Below are 20,387 nucleotides of genomic sequence, written 5' to 3'. Positions count from 1 at the left end.
GGGAAACACACACACACACACACACACACACACACACACACACACACACATATATATATATATAAACCAAAAACCTACTCACTAGTATGTAGCTGGGTCGTAACCCCCGAGTCTCGCCTGACTACACTTGTCCTCCGGAAACGTTTCACCTATATGTGAAACAACTATTTTAACGTTAATTTTAAGCACATAAACAAAACCGTGTAACAACTTCTCATATGTTGCTCAATTGGGGTGTTTGAATATACCATCATGGCCTACTCAACACCAAGAGCATCCCCATATTTTTAGAATAATTTTCCGATGTCCCACGCCCTCACGGGCCGGCCAAGGCACGGCCACACATAGGCACGTGCCTGGCACATGGACGGAATCTTTGACAGCGTTAGGGAATATTCTGTTAAATAACAACATATTCCGTCTAAAAACTAACGGTGATACTTGACGCCGTTAGTATATTCTGTCAAAGTTGATGGAATATTCCGTGTCTTCTCCGGTGGTCCTCGCCGGAGCCGCCGCCGGTCGCCGTCTGTTACACTAGAAACTGGAAAAACTTCAAATTTCAATATCTTCTTCAAAACTCAACCAAATTCCATGAATTTTATGTGGATTTAAAGCTCTCAACAAGGAGAACAAATCCTTACCTTTTAGAGGTCCTAAATCCGACGAAAATGGTTAGAAAGTCCCTCGAAATTTTGACAAAGTCTACAACTCAGTGAACCATCGTGTCCCGATGTCTAAAACATTTCAAAATGACTCCAAAGTGCTAGGGAAACTAGGGAAGCACCTTCTGAAGCCTCAAAACCAATTAAATCACCCACGATCACGTTAGAGTTATTTTAACTCCTCACCGAAGTTTCTAAAATCCAAGGTTTTTGGGGTTAACTCGCTTAGTAAGTGGTATCACGAGACTCTAGAGCTCGAAAGGAGTATAAATAGGAAACCCTCGAGATCGATCCGTAAGGTTTTGATGGTGTTTGAAAGTTGTAGAACTCGGTTGTACGGACGGGAAGGAAAGATCGAGAAGAGAGGAGGGAAAAGGGTTTGCACGTGTGTATGTATGTGTGTGTAGTCACGGGTTGGCCAAAAGAAAAAGAAATCTCAGGCCCTAATTGGGCTACTATGAGAGAAAGAAAGAAAGAGTTTTAGGATCCAAAAGAAGTAAAACTAACCCAAAAATCTGATTGGGCTCCAAAGAATATCATTCCACCCATTTACTAATTCGTTTACTCATAACTTTTCCGTTACGAATCCAATTCGACCCTAACTTGCGTCAACACAGTCGTGATGGTGCATACAATTTAATTACGTCAGCGAGAAAAATACTTTAACACTATATACAAACATCGACGTCACTAAGCCTTGAGGGCATAATCGTCATTTCCACACATTCGAGGATAAAATATACATTAACTCGGGACGGGTTGTCACACATTTGGATTGGTACAAATTGATACAAGAATGAAAATTTAAGATAGACTAAGACTCTAACTCATGATCAAAGACGTGTTGGCATTGAAAAAAACAATGGTTTATCACAAGTATTATGATTCCAAACGAAATTAAATCATACTTGAGAAATTAGGTGCGACTTCACTTTCACCTCTTCTCCTAGCCATTGACGTGGTTTACAAGTTTTGTTTCACTCTTTGCATTCAAGCTTATTTTATGTGAAATCTTATTTCCGTTAAACACTAACTCATACTAGATGTCTATGGAATGGGATGTAATTTGCATTAAAATGATGAATTTGACCCCCTATGTGATAGTCACATGAGTTTATTTAACAGAAGACTAACGGAAGTTTGGATTTGGATCTCAATTGTTAACAAGGGTCACATTGAAAATGCCGTGTCACCACATGGACCACAAAAAAAATTTGGCCTTTTATTAAACAAAAGCGCATAAAAATACAACGATATCCAGAAAGACCCTTAAGTCTTGTGACTTATTTTTCTGTTTTTTAAAATAACTGATAAGATTACATAAAAGATTCTCGGCGGACTTTTACTACCACATTAATCATGATGCATTGATTTGGAATAATTAATTCGGTTGTTGATCATGATCAGACCCTTCGAATCTTGGACTTGAGAAGTTTTTCTAGCTCTGGAGTTATATTAAGGGATATTCGCAGCACCTCCGGTGATAATGCTCCCAATGCTGATGTCTTTCCAGCTAAGTCTTCCACGACAGGCCTGCAAATATAATACCAATTAGTATTTCCTGAATTAGGAGGACTTACATGACATAATTATATCGCTGATATAGCATCCTATACTAATTGCATAATGTCATGTGGATAGAAACTAACACTCACGTATAATATTTACATGTGTGTTAACAAATGTATCACTTTCCTGTGTCCAAATAGAATCACTCGCACTACAGTATCGAAGTGATTTCATTAGGAAAAAAAAAAGGGTACTAAAATGAAAGCAGTGGTGTTGTGACATTTCAATGTGCTTACTGAGAACTAGTCATGAGAGCGAAACACTCCAACCCATTATGTCCTGCAAGTTTAGCAACCATGAAGAAAGTTGGTACCACAAGCAGCTGCCCGGCAGTTACCTCTGCGTCCAACAAACGTTGACCGTTAACACCCACGATCTGTATCCGGCCACTCCCTCGAGCAACATAAATCACTTGGACTGTGGAATCGGCTGTGTAGATTGGAGAGCTGATTGCGTTGGCCTCAAGTTTTGTGAGGTTAACACTTAACCCAACTTGTTTAAGAAAAGGAAATTCCTTTTCAGTTAATGTAGTTGTACTACTAGTACTGATGTTGTGAACAAATTTGTCCGTGAGTTTTAGATTGGGGAGGGGCATTTTGGCCTTTTCATCTTCACCTAGCTTGATGATCAAAACCCCAGTCTGGCTTTTGGTGATGCCATCAACTTCATCCTTGGTGATGTTGAAGGACTTGCTGACAAATTCAGTTGAGAAACCTGCAAGTAGACTTAGGGTTCCGCCAATAAAAAAATACGTAAATTGGCCGGGAATGTGAGCTCCGGCAGTTTCACCCAAGAAAACAACAACAAGCTCCTCAGAGCGATCTCCATTGTTGAACCACCATGAGACTGCTCCAACTGGTACTGGTATCACATCTCCTTTCTTAACCTTAACCACCACCTCCTCTGATGTGTTAGGAAATACCATTCCTACTAATCCATCATCACCTGCATCACCATTAGAGCTAATTAAGATCTTCAACTATAATATAAGCATTGTAGTCTAGCAAGTTAAGTATGACTTTTGTTTTCGATCGTATAGCTAGTTATATAACAAGGGCATTGATGAACAAATAACAAACTTTTGTTTTCCATCTTTCTTAGTTACAAAAAATAAAAATAAAAAATAATTAAAATAGGCAAACATGTAGGTGAGGAGATTTTTTAGTGTACTAGAAATATGAGACAGAACACTAAATGTTATTTTGCAATTGGATGGACACTTGAATAAAAAAACTTTCCAGTGACAATGATATTCTCTCGTGTTCTAGACGTAATAATAAAAAAAAAAATTCTCTCACACGTGAACATGATATTTATTAGTGCATTTATTTATATATGTATTTGCAGGCTGTAGTTAATTAGTTATTACTTACCTTGAAGAACATATCCCAGTTTGGAGGAATCTGAATAGTGAGGAAGTGCAAAGCCATGAGGTTGAAGAACAAGCTTGCCTGCACCAACCTTGGCCTCAGCAAGCACGGGAGCATCTGAACTCGACCAAATGTAATATGCTCCTCCGTCTCCTTCAAAAAACTTTTGAGCTGACTCGGGTGTTAAGTCCATCCCATCCATTGATTAAATTATTCCTTAAAAAAACCATCCAAAAAGCCAAATCAATGTCGGTTTTTATTAATTAGCTTTTACGACAAGATAATTATTTTTTTAACCAATCCAATCTACAAGAAGAGAGATTTCAAATTATCGTCTAATCAAGGTCTAAAATATCGATGATATCGGAAATATCAGTAGTCCAAAAACACGGAAATTTTGATGGAAATATTGGGATATTATCGATATCGATAAAAATTGAATAAAAACCACGGAAATTGTAAGAAAAACTTAGAAATTTTTATTGAAACTTTGCAGGATGTTTATTTAGGCAATTATCTATTAGTTTATCACAAAAAATTGGAAGGAAATGCATTGCATGATGGATTTAACTGATTTAAGTTGATTATATAGCGAGCTAGAAAACATTGTGAGTGTAGAAAATATGTAGTAATTAATGAAAGAAGTTTAAACACACCATAATCATTTATATATAATGAATTAGTACAATATTTTACACTTTATACATTGCATGGTAAGATACATGAGTGACTTAGTACCACATAGAGTTCCTATGAGGTTCAAAATTTTCACTATCTTCATCATCTCTATGTGTCAAAAGTAGATACTTGAAAAGAAATTGTCAAAGATTCATTGTCATGTGCAAATTTATTTCTTGCAAAACGAATTCAAAACAAAACCATATATATAAATATTTTAGCGTATTTTCACAAAAACATAAATGATATGGTGGTCAAGGTGTTGAAGAAGTAAAATGGGAGGGGTTTGAATCCCTCTATGCTCAAGATTGAGATTTTTCATTTTTCTGAGTATTTTTGGGCTATATATCGATATTTTAGACCTTGCGTCTAACTAGTCTAACTTAGATATGCATAACTTAAACAAAAAAACAAGATCCCTCAACAGAGGCGAAGAGCCAACAAGAAAAACAAGATCCCTCAACAGAGGCGAAGAGCCAAGGAAACGTTAGTATAATAAAGCATTTGGATCACAGAAAACCAAAGGCTACAAACAAAGCGATACAATTAAGCAAGACAATATCACCTTCTAGTTTCGTGAGTGAAGATAGATGAGCCAACTATCGAGAACTTTTCAGCAAATTGAACCTATGACTATGGATATATGAAGGAAGTCGAGTCCACAACATGTACATATGCATATATATATATATATATATATATGCTAGAGAGATCAGTAAATGATTAAAATTAGGATAATATCAGATAGAACAAAATGTTAAATCAAAATGATATATTACTAATAAAACATAAATACGTAAATTAACATTTAATAGTTTGCAAGAAAATAATAAATGGGCACGTGTGCAATTTTCAAAAGATTGTGTGAAGACATTCGAATAGGCTATCACATCAAGCCCTAGGTGCATGCAATCTCTTACGTGGCTAATTATTACCAAAGCTCAAAATCATATCTCTGATATGGAAGTGAGTGGTACAGTTTAAATTGGCTTGGAATTCATGGACATGTCGGAGTGATTGTGGTTGCGTCTAACTAGTCTAACTTAACATTTGAATAGGCTATCACATCAAGCCCTAGGTGCATGCATTCTCTTACGTGGCTAATTATTATCAAAGTCCAAAGTCAAATTGGCTTGGAATTCATAGACATGTTGGAGTGATTGCGGTTCCGTCTAACTAGTCTAACTTAACATTCGAATAGGCTATCACATCATAGGCTATCACATCAAGCTCTAGGTGCAAGCAATCTCTTACGTGGCTAATTATTATCACATCAAGCCCTAGGTGCATGCAATCTCTTACGTGGCTAATTATTATCAAAGCCCAAAGTCAAATTGGCTTGGAATTCATGGACATGTTGGAGTGATTGTGGTTCCGTCTAAAATAGGCTATCACATCATAGGCTATCACATCAAGCCCTAGGTGCATGCAATCTCTTACGTGGCTAATTATTATCAAAGTCCAAAGTCAAATTGGCTTGGAATTCATGGACATGTTGGAGTGATTGTGGTTGTAGCACGTGGCTTTATCTTTAGATATTAAGACACGTGGAAATATGAATTGAATAATCAGTTAATAATTTATTAATAATGCATTTAACTCTTCACCGCATCAACTTCGTCTGTTGTCTTCTCTCTCTCCTCCCACAAGAAAATTCATTGAAGCAAAGCTCTAGATTTTCATTGAACAAAAGCTCCAGACCTTCAAGGTTGCTGCAAATCTACAACTTTCAATCCTTCCACTATTTTTCAACTGCAAAAAAAATCTGAAAACTGTTTCAATATTCCAAACCTTCAAGATTGCTACACATCCAAAAATACAATGTTTCATCCTTTTCACTAATCTGAAAAGAATCTGAAAAGTGTTTCAATTTTCATCTTTTAATTTCTTGTTTTCATCGTTTCGTGTTCCTCTTTATAAACTATCGCCGAGGGGAACCGAGAAGAGTTTGAGGAAAGTGAGCGAAGAGTTAAAAGAAAAAAAAGTTTTAGTCCTCACCTTCGGTTCTATGGTGAACAGTCGGGATTAAATGGTCCAGAGGGTCCATATGAAATTGGTCCGGAGAGGATCTAATTTCGTCGGCCGGTCATTCAAAATATGCAATATTTGGTGAACGTTTTACAGCCGAACGATCGAAACAAAATGAATAATTCTGACTTGTGACAGAAATCTAAACAACAGAAGAAGGACATCGAACTCATCTCTCTCATTGCCATTTAAATTTTAACAGTGACGAAAACCGAACTCATTTCGGACAGGGACCTCCTTGGTTCAAAAGTCTCATTTAAATTTTGATCAGTAGTCATTCACCGGTAGAGCGCACGGAGGACGAAGTTCTGCGACAGAAAGGAGGCAATGAGGAGATGAACGAAGAAGGAGATGAAGTTAAAGATTTCTCGATGAACAGAGAGGGGAGAGAGAAGAAGCCGGAGAGGTTTCAGATTTATTGACAGTTAATGAAATAATTAAACAATTATAAATATTTTTCAAGGTTCTAAAAAACGTTAGACGCTAGTTGAACGATAGGCTAGCGCCTAGTTACTAGGTGGTGTCTAGGCGGATTTAGGTAAATTTCTTATATATTTTATGAATTAATTAAATTTACTATATCAAATGTAAATAATTATTGACTAATATGTTATTTCTTATAAAAGAACATACATATATGAATGTTTTATGTACATATATATTATGCTTTCCTAAGGAAAAAAAAATTATCTAAATAATTTGTAATTTATATATATATATATATATATATATAATATCACAAACTTTTAAAAATATAAAAAGTCCACGTAGTGAGTGGTTTTCATTATTAAAACCATCAACCGTCCACCTCACCTCTTTCACTTCACCTGTCCACCTTGGGTGGTTTTCATAATTAAAACCATTAGCTTTTGACCTTGGATTTGAGATCCTAGTCCTCAACTTGCGCCACCATATATTGAAATGTTTAAGTCTTTCTCTCTTCGCATTTTCTCTTCCCTCATCTTCACAGACGAGCTGCAAAAATTCGTCGGCAGCACTCCTTCTTCCCTTATCTTCATAGAGACGAGCTGCAGAAATTCGACGGCAGTCACTCTCTTTCTCTTCGCACTCTCTCTTCCCTCATCTTCACAGAGACGAGCTGCAGAAATTCGTCGGGGCTCTGCTGCTACGTACGAGATTAGAAGTTGTAGATTCTTTGCAAAAATTGCAGTAAGTTTGGGATTTGCAGCAAGATTCAAACCGCCTAGACTACCGCCTAGCACCACTTAGCCCACCTCAGGCACCTAGTGAACGCTTAGGTGGCCGCCTAATTCCTCCCCGCCTAACTGAACGTTTTGGTCTAAATCGGGTTGAAGCTCCGCCGCTCAACGCCTACGTGCCGCCTAGGCCGTTTTTTAGAACACTGATATTTTTATTATCTCACAATTAAATGTGTCTTAATCTGATTAGTGAGTACTACCATTTGGCCTTGCCACGTGGTACTACAATACTACTCTATAATTTCTCTATGGTCTTCATCAGGGGAAATATGCATGGCTTGGATCGGTGAAGCGATTCGATGGATATAAACTTGTCTTTTTTTTTTTATTTATGGTGACGTGATAAGTTTCTAATTAGGGGATAGGTTTTAGCCTATGACACGGATCAATTCCGCTGGTTTGAGTTGCAGTTGAATTCGGATAAAGATTATTTTCAGATCTTTTTTATAGGGATTTAGATATTCTTACATCATTCAAAATGATTTCTAACTACACAATATATGATGAATGACTAGGACATGAGGATCCCTAGGATCCCCATAATTTGGATCTATAGGATCCCCACAATTTGGATCTATAAGATCCCCATAATTTGGATCCAGATGAGATCTAAATCCATTGAACTCTACAAAATTGTTAGGTCGTACCAAGGTGAAAATATGTTTTATAAATAAAGAAGCATTAGCAACGTTAAGATCCCCTTTAGACCAACACACAAAACTGCATTGCGTAAACTCTCGCTATACGCAAAACCTCTCCAACATCCTGAGATTTTTATTTTACCCTTTTAACACCAATATACCTTGAGTTTGGGTAAACAACATTGTGTTGGCAACTGGCAACATCTTTAGTTTGGATAAACAGCACTGGAACTGTAGAATTAGCCGACTAAGGAACACCTTCAGTTTGGATAAACAACACTTCTTCACGACCGACTGGTTATCTATACAAGTCTCGATCAGCAAGGATTTGATTGGTCCTTGTTGGAAAAGGTCATCTTATTAGCCTTTTTGACGAAGTAAGGTGTTACCAGGCTACGACGTTCGGCACACTGAAGGCCGAACTTACTGTATGATTAGATACTCACAAGTGCATTTCAAAGTTTTGCACTCAAACAGTCGAATCATATTTACAATCAAGACACATATCTCAAAATACTTGTGCCTCTATAGTTTGGTATCAATTTGCCATCGCTAAACCCAGTGCTGAAGATTCGTGAAATTCGCAGAACTAGTAGCCTTGTCTTCAAGCTCTAAAACCTGAAGGCTGAGATGTGTTCCTTCTTCAGCCGCAGTCGCAAGATTCAGAAGTCATCAGTGCGCACAACACCACATCAACATTCATTCACTCCCCGGCCAAGCTTAGCCCACGAGTTGGCAGGCCCCATAATCAACCGATGGATATAGTTAGCTTATTAACTATTCGGCATGTGAGTCACGTAGGCTAAATAGTTTTTAAGGTAAACATCGGGATTCTCTCATCTCCATCATCTCAACAAATCTCTTCGTCATTAATAAGATTGTGTTAAGAATGGAAAGTTGGCTATTTCATATCTTTTTTTGTAATCCATTCTATTGTAATCAACCATTATACCGATATATCTTATATATTGTGTAATTGGGAATGAAATAAATCATACAAGAATATTCTTTCTACACACTAAAAAGTAGATTCCTTCTTCAGTTATGATATGTAATATACCAGCTCGTGTTCAAAATACCTGAAAAAATCTCCTCTGGTGGACGGACTTGAAAAATAGGGTCTAGTTGCTATATTAAATCACATAAAAAATTCAGAAATAATTCATGCAATTATATATCAAACTTAATGCATGCGCATGAGTATCCAATGTTAAATGAACATGACATAATGGATTTAAAAAATGTGGGAATACGGTCGAGACAATTGTTAGACACTCTATCCTTAAGACAAGTTTACGCCCCACTACAGTGCTCATGGTTGATTGGCGTTTGTCCCCCAAGATACAACGACCACGTCCTTGTAATAATAGCACTTCAAATCACAAGGCTTTATGAACCACAATTGTGTTGAAACCCTCTCATATGGCAACATGCCCCAATCCCATGTATCCCCAAATACTAGGATAGGCATGTGTTGACCGACACCCGAGGGTGACGAAGCTATTTTTAACATGCATGCAAATTATAAAGAAGAAACGAATGTAAATAAAATAAGTAAAAAAAATAGTATATGGTCCCTAGTTTCTAATGTTTATTAACTAAGACCTTATCAGTTTTTACATTTTGATCAAAGTCCCTAACATTAATATATTAATGAATTTTATGTAAGTTACGTAATTTTAATTGATTTAGAGTTTTAATACTCACACCCTTATTAAACTCCTAATTAATTTTCAATTCAAACATTTCCAAAATATGAAAAATAAAATTAGAATAAGTTTGTACCCATTAAATTTTTATATTAAAAAAAATTCAATTTTTTAATCTTATATGTACCCAATCTGAACTATACTAATTTGTCATATGAAAAATGTACCTTTTTTTTAAAACATATATGAGCACATTCTATTTCGTTGATTTGAGAATTTATCCATGTCAAGTTTAATAAAAGAAATTTGATAATGTTATTAAGCCTTTTTTTTTTTTTGTGTTTTTGAAAAATGTACCTATGTTCTGGTACAATAATTTTTTAGTTAGTTTTGATAAACGTGCCCTTGTGTGTGTATATACACACGCACGCAATATATTGGAGAGTATAATTCATCCTTAATATTTTTACTCCCATAAATTATGAATTTTATTTAAAATCTCATTAATATAAATAACTTTAATTTACGAATATAATAACCTACATAGAAATATATTATTACATTAATGTCAGGGACTTCGATCAAAAATTAAAAACTACAAAGGTTTCAGTCAAAGAATATTGGTAGTTAGGGACTACATCCAAAGTGTCCCTAAATTTAAATATAATGAAAATGTGTGGATGCGGGAATGTGTTCAAAACATACATTTAATCAAGAATAGTGCGAAAGGAATATTACGAAACAAATGTGATTACAAAGAAAGTGAATCATACATCAAGAGGATTTGAAGATACCGATGCGGGAGTGCCTTAATATCGGGATCGTAGGCCTTAATTCTACCTGAAGGGGGCGCAAAACAAAACGTGACTGGACCAAAGTTTAAAATAATAATAATAATAAAATCATTTGAAATATTCTTAGAATATTCTTTGGAATATTCTTGAAATATTCTTTGCATCCACTTTTACGAAACTTTTTCGGGACTCTCCTAAGCTTATTTCGATGCCCCGAGCTATTTTTGACATCTATTTAGTGAAATTCTAAAGTTTTAACGTAGTTGACCATTGACTTTCCTGTTGACATTTTACGAAATTTGCCCGGGACTCCTCTTAGGATATTTCAACGCCCTGATTCCAAATCAGCACTCTGTTTTCCCAAATTTAAAAGTTTTAGTTGAGTTTTACTAATGGGTCCCGATATTATGCTTAGGTGCAATGACTATTGGAGACTTTGACTTTCCTAGTTCTAACGGTTGTGACCTCGTAAGTATTAATAAGGAGTTTTGGTTTAGGTCAATTAAAAACTCACAATATTATTAGTATTACATAAATCGTATTCAACCAAATACACTGATACACATAAACCAAACAAAATTCACATACCAAACGCATATATTATTTGTACACTTGTCAACCACTTTCTCACGTTTTTAATATATTGAAATAGGTCAATCCAGATAGGACGCTGGGACATTAATTCAGCACTTAGACCAAATCTAACTCTGGGTTAAATGCTATTTTTTAGGTTTTATTCCCCCAAATCCAACCCAACTCATGCTAAATGTGTGGGCTGAAAGCTAAAACCTAAAACCTAAAAAAAAGTCAGATTTAGCCCAGGATTAGTGGGGCTGGCCCACCATATATGTGTATTTTATTTAGTTTTATATTTATAAATTCATTGAATCCAACTGTTAAGATCTAATTTGATAAAATTTAACGGTAAAAAAAAATAAAAATTTAACGGTCCAAATTTAAATCTAACGGCTAAAGTAATTAAAAAAAAAAAATCTTTTATGTATTTCATATTTTTTTTCATAGTGTTTAACTGGTTTCATGGTGTTGATTTGTGATTTTTCAATATTAAGTATTTTTAGATTAAAATGTTCATAAAATTAAATTAAGATATTCTACATAATTTTTTTTATTTAAAAGTTTAAGAAAAAAAAATAGCCTAAATTCATTATTTAATGGCTAAAATTTTAGGACAGAAGAATTGTACTAGAAAAGTTGTTTATGGATTAAAATTTTTATGTTTTACTCGAGAATTGAAGATGATCTCACAAGTGTTTACAACCTAAACAAAAGCAGATACTATACCGAAACTAATTAATGTTGTTGATTGGGCTTGATGGCATTCCTCACAACCAAAAAAATAAAAAAGGAGTGAACAATTGGAGATTTTTTTTTATTTTTAGCTTATACCTCCAATTGTATAAAGAAATGTTGTGTTTACCCCATATTTCAAGCACATAAAAAAATCTCTCAATTATTATGACCCGAGATATCATGCTGTTGTAAGATTTGTTGGACCCGTCATATAGTCAGCCCTCCGTGTACGTAACACACACACCTCGAGTTCCCAAATGCATCGCGTCGTTGTTTATTGGTCCCTTGTAAATTGCTTCGCTGACATTTTCCAGACTTTGGTTGCATATGTACAAAATAGCAAATGCGAGGTGTACTGCATTCCTAATTCAAATGGTGACTTGACATTGTTACGTGATACATGCTATTCACACGTATCCCCAACTTGAGAGAGATTTTTCTGTATACAGAATATAAATATATACATCATGCGTCATAATTAAAGTGAATTTATTATAAATATTACGACAATCTTTACCAAGGGACACTAAAAAATATATGTTCTCTTTGTAGAATTATTAGAGAAATGGGCTGCATGCCCACTTTTAACAATATTGATAATGTTCCTAACTTAGTAATTACAACCTGCAAAATTCATCAGATGTGGGGTTTTATCACAAAAAGCCTTGATATTAGTTGGAGTGAGGTTAAGATATTTAAACTCTTCTTTCTTTATTTCTCTAGCCGATATGGGGTTTCAACATGCCCTCTCATGAGACCCAATTAGTGGGTCACACGTGGGAGATCCATACATTGGCAACTACGTGGAGCTAAAGGGACTCACCTTACACGCAGGGTCAAGGGACCCACCATTATCGGCGGGGCCAAAGTGACCCACCCATCACGTGGCAATACATATAGGCCCATTCTCTGGCTCTAATACCATGTAGAATTATCAGAAAGATTAGCCAAATGCCCACTTCCAATAACACTAATATTATTCCCAACTTGGTAATTACTACCTGCCAAATCCATCAGGTGTGGGGTGTTTATCATTAAAGCCATCGATATTAATTGGAGTAGGGTTATGATATTTAAGCTATAATTTCTCTTTTTGTATAACTGATGTGGGATTCAACATGCCGCCTCACATGTGTCTCAATTAGTGGGTCACACGTGGGAGGTCTACACGCGGGGCTAAGAGGACTAAACCTACACGTGGGGCCAAAGGGACCCACTCATCACATGGCAGTACAGGGCTTGCTTCCTAACTTTGATACCATGTAAAATTATCAGAGAGATAGGCTCAAGGTCCACTTTTAACAACACCGATATTGTCCCCAACTTGGCAATTACCACCTGCATAATCTGTCAGGTATGAGATTTTATCACAAAAAGGCATCGGTGTTAGTTAGAGTGAGGTTATGATGTTTAAACTATTTGCTTTTCTTTTACTTGGTCGATGTGGGATTCAACACGCCCCTTCACGTGGGACCTAATTAGTGGGTCACACGTGGAAGATCCACACATCAGCAACCACGTGGAGCTAAGGGGACTCACCCTACACGAGGGACCAATGGGACCCATCCATCATCGCGCGAGGCCAATGAGACCCACCCATCATGTGGCAGTATAGTACGGGTCCGCTTTTTGATTCTGATACCATGTAGAATTATTAGAAAGATGGGACAGACCAAAGACCCACTTCCAACAACACTGATATTGTCCTCAACTTTGTAATTACCACTTGCACAATCCGTCAGGTGTGAGATTTTATCACAAAAGGTATCGGTGTTAGTTAGAGTGAGGTTAAGATATTTAAACTATTTACTTTTCTTTTACTTGGTCGATGTGGGATTCAACACTCTTATAACACGTAATGTACAAGCTCGTGTTCCGGGTACATGAAAATAGATCTACTGCAATGGAGAGGACTAGGTACATAGTATTATTTGTTTCACTGTCGTGTGTATAATCTCAGCCATAATACATGCATTTTTTTTTTGTCAATATATGGTAGAGAAATTTCATTAGACGAAGTCTAAACAGACGAATTACAACTTCAGTGGTTTGAATAATGCGACTACGAAAATATATCTTAATACATATATACTAACTAAACAATTTAGAGCTCACAAAGAGCATGAAGTCAGCAAATGTGTTCGATAATCGATTCCCTATATACATGCTTAAACACTGACTAATTAACGGTTTGGTTCGATTTGCTTCACCTTAAAAAATGGAAGATAAAATTTAAATGGTATAACTAGTTCAGTTCAGATTCAGCTCAGTTTGACCAATTTTGTTTGATTTGAGAAAGAGACGAAAAGGGAACAGATAAAACATTTGAAGAAAATACAAGGGGAAGAGAAGAACAACTGAGCAAGGGAAAAGAGACGAGATGCAAATGAGAAGAGGGAAAGAAGGGAAGATGATAGCGGGGCTCATAATCTCTACTTGCCAAGTCTCAGCTTTGGTGAAATGGATTTATGTGTACACAATTGTCATCGTCATCATTCACAGAATTTTATTCAACAAACAGAGAGTGTATTGTATTTTATCAATAGTGAATTCTTACATTGTCACTGGGATCCATTCACAAATTTTATTCAAAAAACACTACTAGAAAACAGGCCATACATAGAACACTGTTTTGGGGACACCATTCACCATCTGTGTCATTTTAAGAGTCGGTTGCACAGCTGTGTATGTTTGGTGTCCTTTAGGCTTTCCGACATCGATGATAGTGTCACTCTTCAAATTTATAACCTACAAATTCATTATTTTGCTTTATACATGCAAAATAATAATTATTAGATTCTTTTTATGTCAAAGTAATAATTATTAAGTTTTTTAATTGTTATTATATTGTGCTCAAATCTAATCAGCTAACTCTCTCTCTTCATTTTCCTCTTTCTCCTTTGATTCCCCCCCTCTGTCTCTTTGTTTTCACGGTCACATCTCTCTTCGTTTTTTCCTTAGATCTGGATTGTCTGCCCTTCCCATCTTATACTCTTTCCATCCCTTTTTATTTATGTGGTCACGATTAAACTACATCAATGTTTTTCTTCTTCCTCTTGTGTTTTTCCTTCGGAGGCAAATTGTTTGCCCTTCTGTTACCGTACCCTTCTCATCCTCTCATATTTGTGCAGTCACAGTTAAGTTACGTCAACATTTTATATTCCTATTGTTTTTTATCTTATTATCTTTATTAAAAAATCAATATAAAATATTTGACGTGGTTAAACCGTAACCGCACAAATAGGAAGGATGGGAAAGGCATGATAACAGGAGCGCAGACAATCTTTCTCCTTTTCCCTAGGAGATAAAGTTCTCTCTCCCCTTTGTTTTATTTTGGATTGCAGAGGAGTTGGTGAGAGTTTTTCTCTCCCGTTTGTGAGAGCTCTTCTCTCCCTTTGTAGGAGCTTCTCTCTCTCTGTGAGAGTTCTTTCCTTTTCCTCAATTTCAGATCCGATTTTGCTTTCATTCAGTTTGCCATTTTGAGAGTCGACGGCTTAGGCACCCGACGTCCATCGTCGGCTTTTCTATTCTGTTTTTTTTTTTTTTTTTTCATTGGGCTTTTAGCGTTCTTTTCAAACCTCAATTTCAACCCTGAAGCTCCTTTCTTTCAACCCCATCCTTTCCATATTCCTATCCGTTATCCACCATCGCCAACACTGCTCATGCATCATGGTCTCTCTCTCTCCTCTCTTTGTATCAGATCAGGTTCGAGTTTTTTCCCACTTTGAGCTCATATCTTCTAAGATTTGAATGTATATTTTCAGATCTCGCCTGGGTCTCCTCTGCATGCAATTTTTTGTTAATTCATACGATGGATTGTTGTTCTGCAGTGAAAAGTGTTGAGTACAAAAAGGTTTGGCATTGAGGAGGATGCATAGAGAGGTATAACTATTCTGTTTTCGCTATAATCATTTTTCTTTTATTTTTTCATTCTGACTAAAAATTTAATTTTCGTTGCTCTTTTAAGTAAATTATGATGTTTTTTATTTGTGGTTTTTTTTGCGTTGTTAACTTTTTTGATAGATAGAAAGAAGTGTAGAAGATGATTTAACAATCGGATCTTAAGTGATTTATTCAGATATGAACTATGAAGTTCTTATGGAGGTAGATTTTAATTTGTTTTAGTTGTTTTTAACTATTTTAAATTTAGTATGATTATGTGATATTATCTTACAAGTTTTTATAATTTTGCCCAGGTTGTTCAAGAACGCTACCGATGGAAGATGGATGGAAGTATTTTATGAAATTGTAGGACTTGATTGCAAGTTTGTCTTGGAGGACTTGATTGCAAAAATATTAAATTTTATTAAAAGACACTGACATTAATAATGGGATTAGACAATGCAATGGGTGCTCAGAGGGCGTCATCTTTCCTCTTATTTGAATTGGTACAGTTTAATCATATTAATATCTTATATTAATTTTTTTTTTATAGAAATAATAAAAAAGGAAGAGAGGGAAGATGATAAGAATAGGAGAGGAAAATCCTACTCCGTTCTGAAAAAAAAAAAAAGGAATCTGGACACTTTCTCTGACAAGATTTACTTACTATTTTTAATTATAAATAAATAACACGGATGTAGAAATGGTGGCGTTTGTTACAACGAAGATGTTTACATAGGACATCGGATTCTTATTCAGTGGCTGCATGGTGGCTGCTGATAATTGCCACCGATGTCGGTGCTCTTTCATCTTAATCCGCACCAATGCAAGGGGTGTGCTATAGCTTAAATTCTTGTAGTGAAAATTACATACAGAAAGACCGTATCTCACTCTTGCATTGCAGTAATATATCATGCATGATGCATGGATCTGCTTATTAATATTACATACATACATATATATATATATATAGATATATAATTAGGCCGTTGAACCGTTGATCATGATCGATCACCCCTTTCTAATCTTTGACTTGAGAAGTTGTTCTGGCCCGGGACTTATATTAAGGGCTATTTGTAGTACCTCCGGTGATAATGCTCCCAATGCTGATGTCTTCCCAGCTAAGTCTTCTAAGACAGGCCTGCAAAAATAATACCAATTAAGTATATCACTAAATTAACACACGCGAGCGCGCGCGTGCATATATATATACATACACATACTGTTTCATACGGCAATAATTCAGTCTGTAAAAAATACTACTAAAATTGAAGTAATGTTGTTGTGACATTTCAATATTATTTTGCACAATAATAATCGTTAGCAATAAAATTATTTATACATACAACACTGACACACTTTTTAATACAAATGGATTACACAATTATACGTGAGACCTACTTGTATTAGAATTATAGAGTGCGTTAATATGGGCATCAATTTTTTGTGTCCAATGAGAATAATTTGTACTTCATTATAGTTCATTATCGAAATGGATTCATTTAATAAATAGCAAAAATGAAGTACTACTGAAATTAAAGTAGTGGTGTTGTGACAGCTCAATGTGCTTACTGAGAACTGGTCATGACAGCAAAACACTCCAACCCATTTTGTCCTGCAAGTTTAGCAACCATGTAGAACGTTGGTACCACAAGCAGTTGCCCCGCAGTTACCTCTGCGTCCAACAAACGTTGACCGTTAACACCCACGATCTGTATCCGGCCACTCCCTCGAGCAACATAAATCACCTGGACTGTGGAATCAGGTGCGTAAATTGGAGAGCTAATCGCGTCGGCCTCGAGTTTCGTGAGGTTCGCACTTAACCCAGCTTGTTTAAGAGGAGGAAATTCCGTCTCAGTCAATGTAGCTGTAGGTTTACTACTAGTGATGTTGTGAACATGTTTGTGGGTGAGTTTCTGATTGAGAAGGGCCATTTTGGTCTTTTCATCTTGACCGAGCTTGATGATCAAAACCCCAGTCTGGCTTTTGGTGATGTCATCAGCTTCGTCCTCGGTGATGTTGAAGAACTTGCTGACAAATTCAGTTGAGAAACCTGCAAGTAGACTTAGCGTTCCGGCAATAAAAAAGTATGAAAATTGACCGGGAATTTGAGCTCCGGCAGTTTCACCCAAGAAAACAACAACAAGCTCCTGATCAGAGCGATCTCCGTTGTTGAACCACCATGAGACTGTTCCAGTTGGCACTGGTATCACATCTCCTTTCTTAACCTTAACCACCACCTCCTCTGATGTGTTAGGGAATACCATTCCTACTAGTCCATCATCACCTGCATCACCATGAGTGCTAATTAAGATCTTCAACTATAGTTAATAACTTAATGCTTTCATGCGAATAACTAAATCTGAACCATTGATCATGTTGATTATTTTGGTCCAACTGATCGATCACCAGGTCGATTATCGTAACAAGGACGATGATGAATGAAATTAACATACTTTTTTAAATGATCTCTTTGCATGGCTAAATGATCATTCACTATTAGTTTCTTTCTTAAAAGAACATCACCAACATCATCTGTTATCATTATTTTGTCAGGTTGTAAATCTAAAATACAGATTATGTGAATTTCTTCGCCACCTTAATCAACTTGATTATTGATTGAATATGTGGTTCAGATTCATAACCGATAATTATATAAGCATTATAGTCTAGAAACATAAGTATGACTCTTGGTTTCCATCATATAACTAGCTATATAATAAGGGCATTGATGAACAAATAACAAACTTTGCTTTCCATTTTTATTACAAAAACAGTTAACTAAAATACGCACACATGTACGTGAAGAGAGATTTTTCAATATGCTCGGAACACAAGGTAGAACACCACATGTCATTTTGTAATTGGATGGACGCTTGAATAAAAAAAACTTTCCTCCTATTGTATAATGACATATAATGTTCCGTCTCATGTTCCAAGTACAATGAAAAATCTCTTACATGTGAACATGATAATCATAAGTGCAGTTAATTATATATGTATTTGCAGGCTGTAGTTAATTAGTTATTAATTACCTTGAAGAACATATCCCAGTTTGGAGGAATCTGCATAGTGAGGAAGAGCAAAACCATGCGGTTGAAGAACAAGCTTGCCCGCACCAACCTTGACCTCAGCAAGCACCGGATTATCTGAACTCGACCAAATGTAATATGCTCCTCCATCTGCTTCAAACAACTTTTGAGCTGACTTGGGTGTTAAGTCCGTCACATCCATTGATTAAAGTATTTCCTTAAAAAAAATCATCCAAAAAGCCAGATCAATATCAGTTTTTAATTAATTTTACAACAAGACGATCATTTTGACCAGTCTAATCTAGGAGAAGGGAGAATCTACATTGTCATCTAACTGGTTTAACTTACATATGCACAACTTAAACATAAAAAACAAGAGCCCTCAAAAGAGACAAAGAGCCAAGGAAATGTTAGTATAAGAGAATTGAGATTCTCTCTGGATCTCTATGTCTGAAACCTATAGACTCAAAGATCCGGAAAACTCATTTTAAATCATGTAGTCCTCATGAAGTCTATTTTGACTACCTCACATAAACTAAGGATATGAATCTCTATTTCTCTCTCTTCAACAGCTCAGATTTCCGATTTTTAGGTTTCGAACACAAGGATTTAGAAAGGATCTTAACTCAGTATAAGAAAGCATCTGACCCAGAAAACAAAAGCCAACAAACAAAGCGATACAACTAGGCAAGAAAGTATCACCCTTAAGTTTCGTAAGCGAAGACAGATGAGCAAACTCTCTAAAAAATTTCAGCAATTTGACTATGGATATACATATGAAGATTGGAGTCGACTACGTGTGTATATATATATAAGGAATTGTTATTAGTAATCTAAAAATTTCATTTGGCACTCTAAACTTTCTATAATTAAAAAGAAAAATACACTTATAAAAAGTGTAAAATAAGATTTTTAGAGTTCTAATAACAGTTCGTATATATATGCGCGCCCTCGCGTGAGATAATGCAAGAGAGATATAGAAACATTTAAAATTATATTGTATTATATAGATTGGTTGCGAGGGGCAAGATCTGCATCTCTTGGAAAATAGGAATGGCCTCCCTTTTATTGTTAATTTGTTATACATTTCATGGAATAGGATCCTATCATGATCTTATTTATGAGGATCCAAATAATCAATCAATCTTGTTCGTTTATTGTACATTGTGCGGTTAAAAATTATTTTAAATTATTTTATTTAAAATTAAATATAAAGAGTACATGAAGAAAATTGACCACACAATATACGATGAACGAACACGATTAATTGATCCTTCGAATCCCCACATAGAGAATCCGGGTCCACATTTCATTCGTTGTTTCACTCACAATTTTTAGTGTGTCAAGAACACGATTTAGTAAACTAAGTATAATAATATAATTAGTTAGAAATTTGAAAAAAAAAATTCAATATTATATCACTTGGTGTACCGAATCGTGTTCCTAACATTAAAAAATTTATTCACATTAACTTTGGTCGCATATATATGCACAGAATGGCAAATGCGTGTAAGTTGTGCTCATATCTGAATAGTCGAAACAGGAAAT

The 20,387-nt window shown here is 35.7% G+C and overlaps 2 protein-coding genes and 1 long non-coding RNA gene across 3 annotated transcripts; 1 reads left to right on the top strand and 2 right to left on the bottom strand.

The window, feature by feature from the left end:
• Window positions 1–1,864: 1,864 nt before the first annotated feature.
• LOC103946294 (12S seed storage globulin 2) lies at window positions 1,865–5,007 on the bottom strand. Its single transcript, XM_048581656.1, has 4 exons — window positions 4,848–5,007; window positions 3,608–3,820; window positions 2,471–3,179; window positions 1,865–2,198 (listed from the first exon to the last, which is right to left on the bottom strand). The coding sequence occupies exons 2-4, from the start codon at window positions 3,804–3,806 to the stop codon at window positions 2,069–2,071; spliced, it is 1,038 nt and encodes a 345-aa protein (XP_048437613.1). The 5' UTR covers window positions 3,807–3,820; window positions 4,848–5,007; the 3' UTR covers window positions 1,865–2,068.
• Window positions 5,008–15,208: 10,201 nt separating this feature from the next.
• LOC103946295 lies at window positions 15,209–16,301 on the top strand. The gene is made up of 4 exons (XR_667112.3): window positions 15,209–15,630; window positions 15,756–15,807; window positions 15,949–16,029; window positions 16,122–16,301. It is a non-coding gene; the product is annotated as an uncharacterized LOC103946295 (long non-coding RNA).
• A 202-nt stretch (window positions 16,302–16,503) lies between these two features.
• On the bottom strand, window positions 16,504–19,657 carry LOC103946296 (legumin B). Its single transcript, XM_009356949.3, has 4 exons — window positions 19,542–19,657; window positions 18,843–19,056; window positions 17,380–18,094; window positions 16,504–16,948 (listed from the first exon to the last, which is right to left on the bottom strand). Exons 2-4 carry the CDS (start codon window positions 19,039–19,041, stop codon window positions 16,819–16,821), a joined length of 1,044 nt encoding a protein of 347 aa, XP_009355224.2. The 5' UTR covers window positions 19,042–19,056; window positions 19,542–19,657; the 3' UTR covers window positions 16,504–16,818.
• Window positions 19,658–20,387: the final 730 nt, after the last annotated feature.

Source organism: the organism of the source record quoted next, unplaced genomic scaffold (assembly GCF_019419815.1).
Source record: "Pyrus x bretschneideri cultivar Hongxiangsu unplaced genomic scaffold, Pyrus_bretschneideri_v1 Contig17, whole genome shotgun sequence".
NCBI lineage: Eukaryota > Viridiplantae > Streptophyta > Magnoliopsida > Rosales > Rosaceae > Pyrus > Pyrus x bretschneideri.
This window is presented reverse-complemented; position numbering and strand designations above follow the sequence as displayed.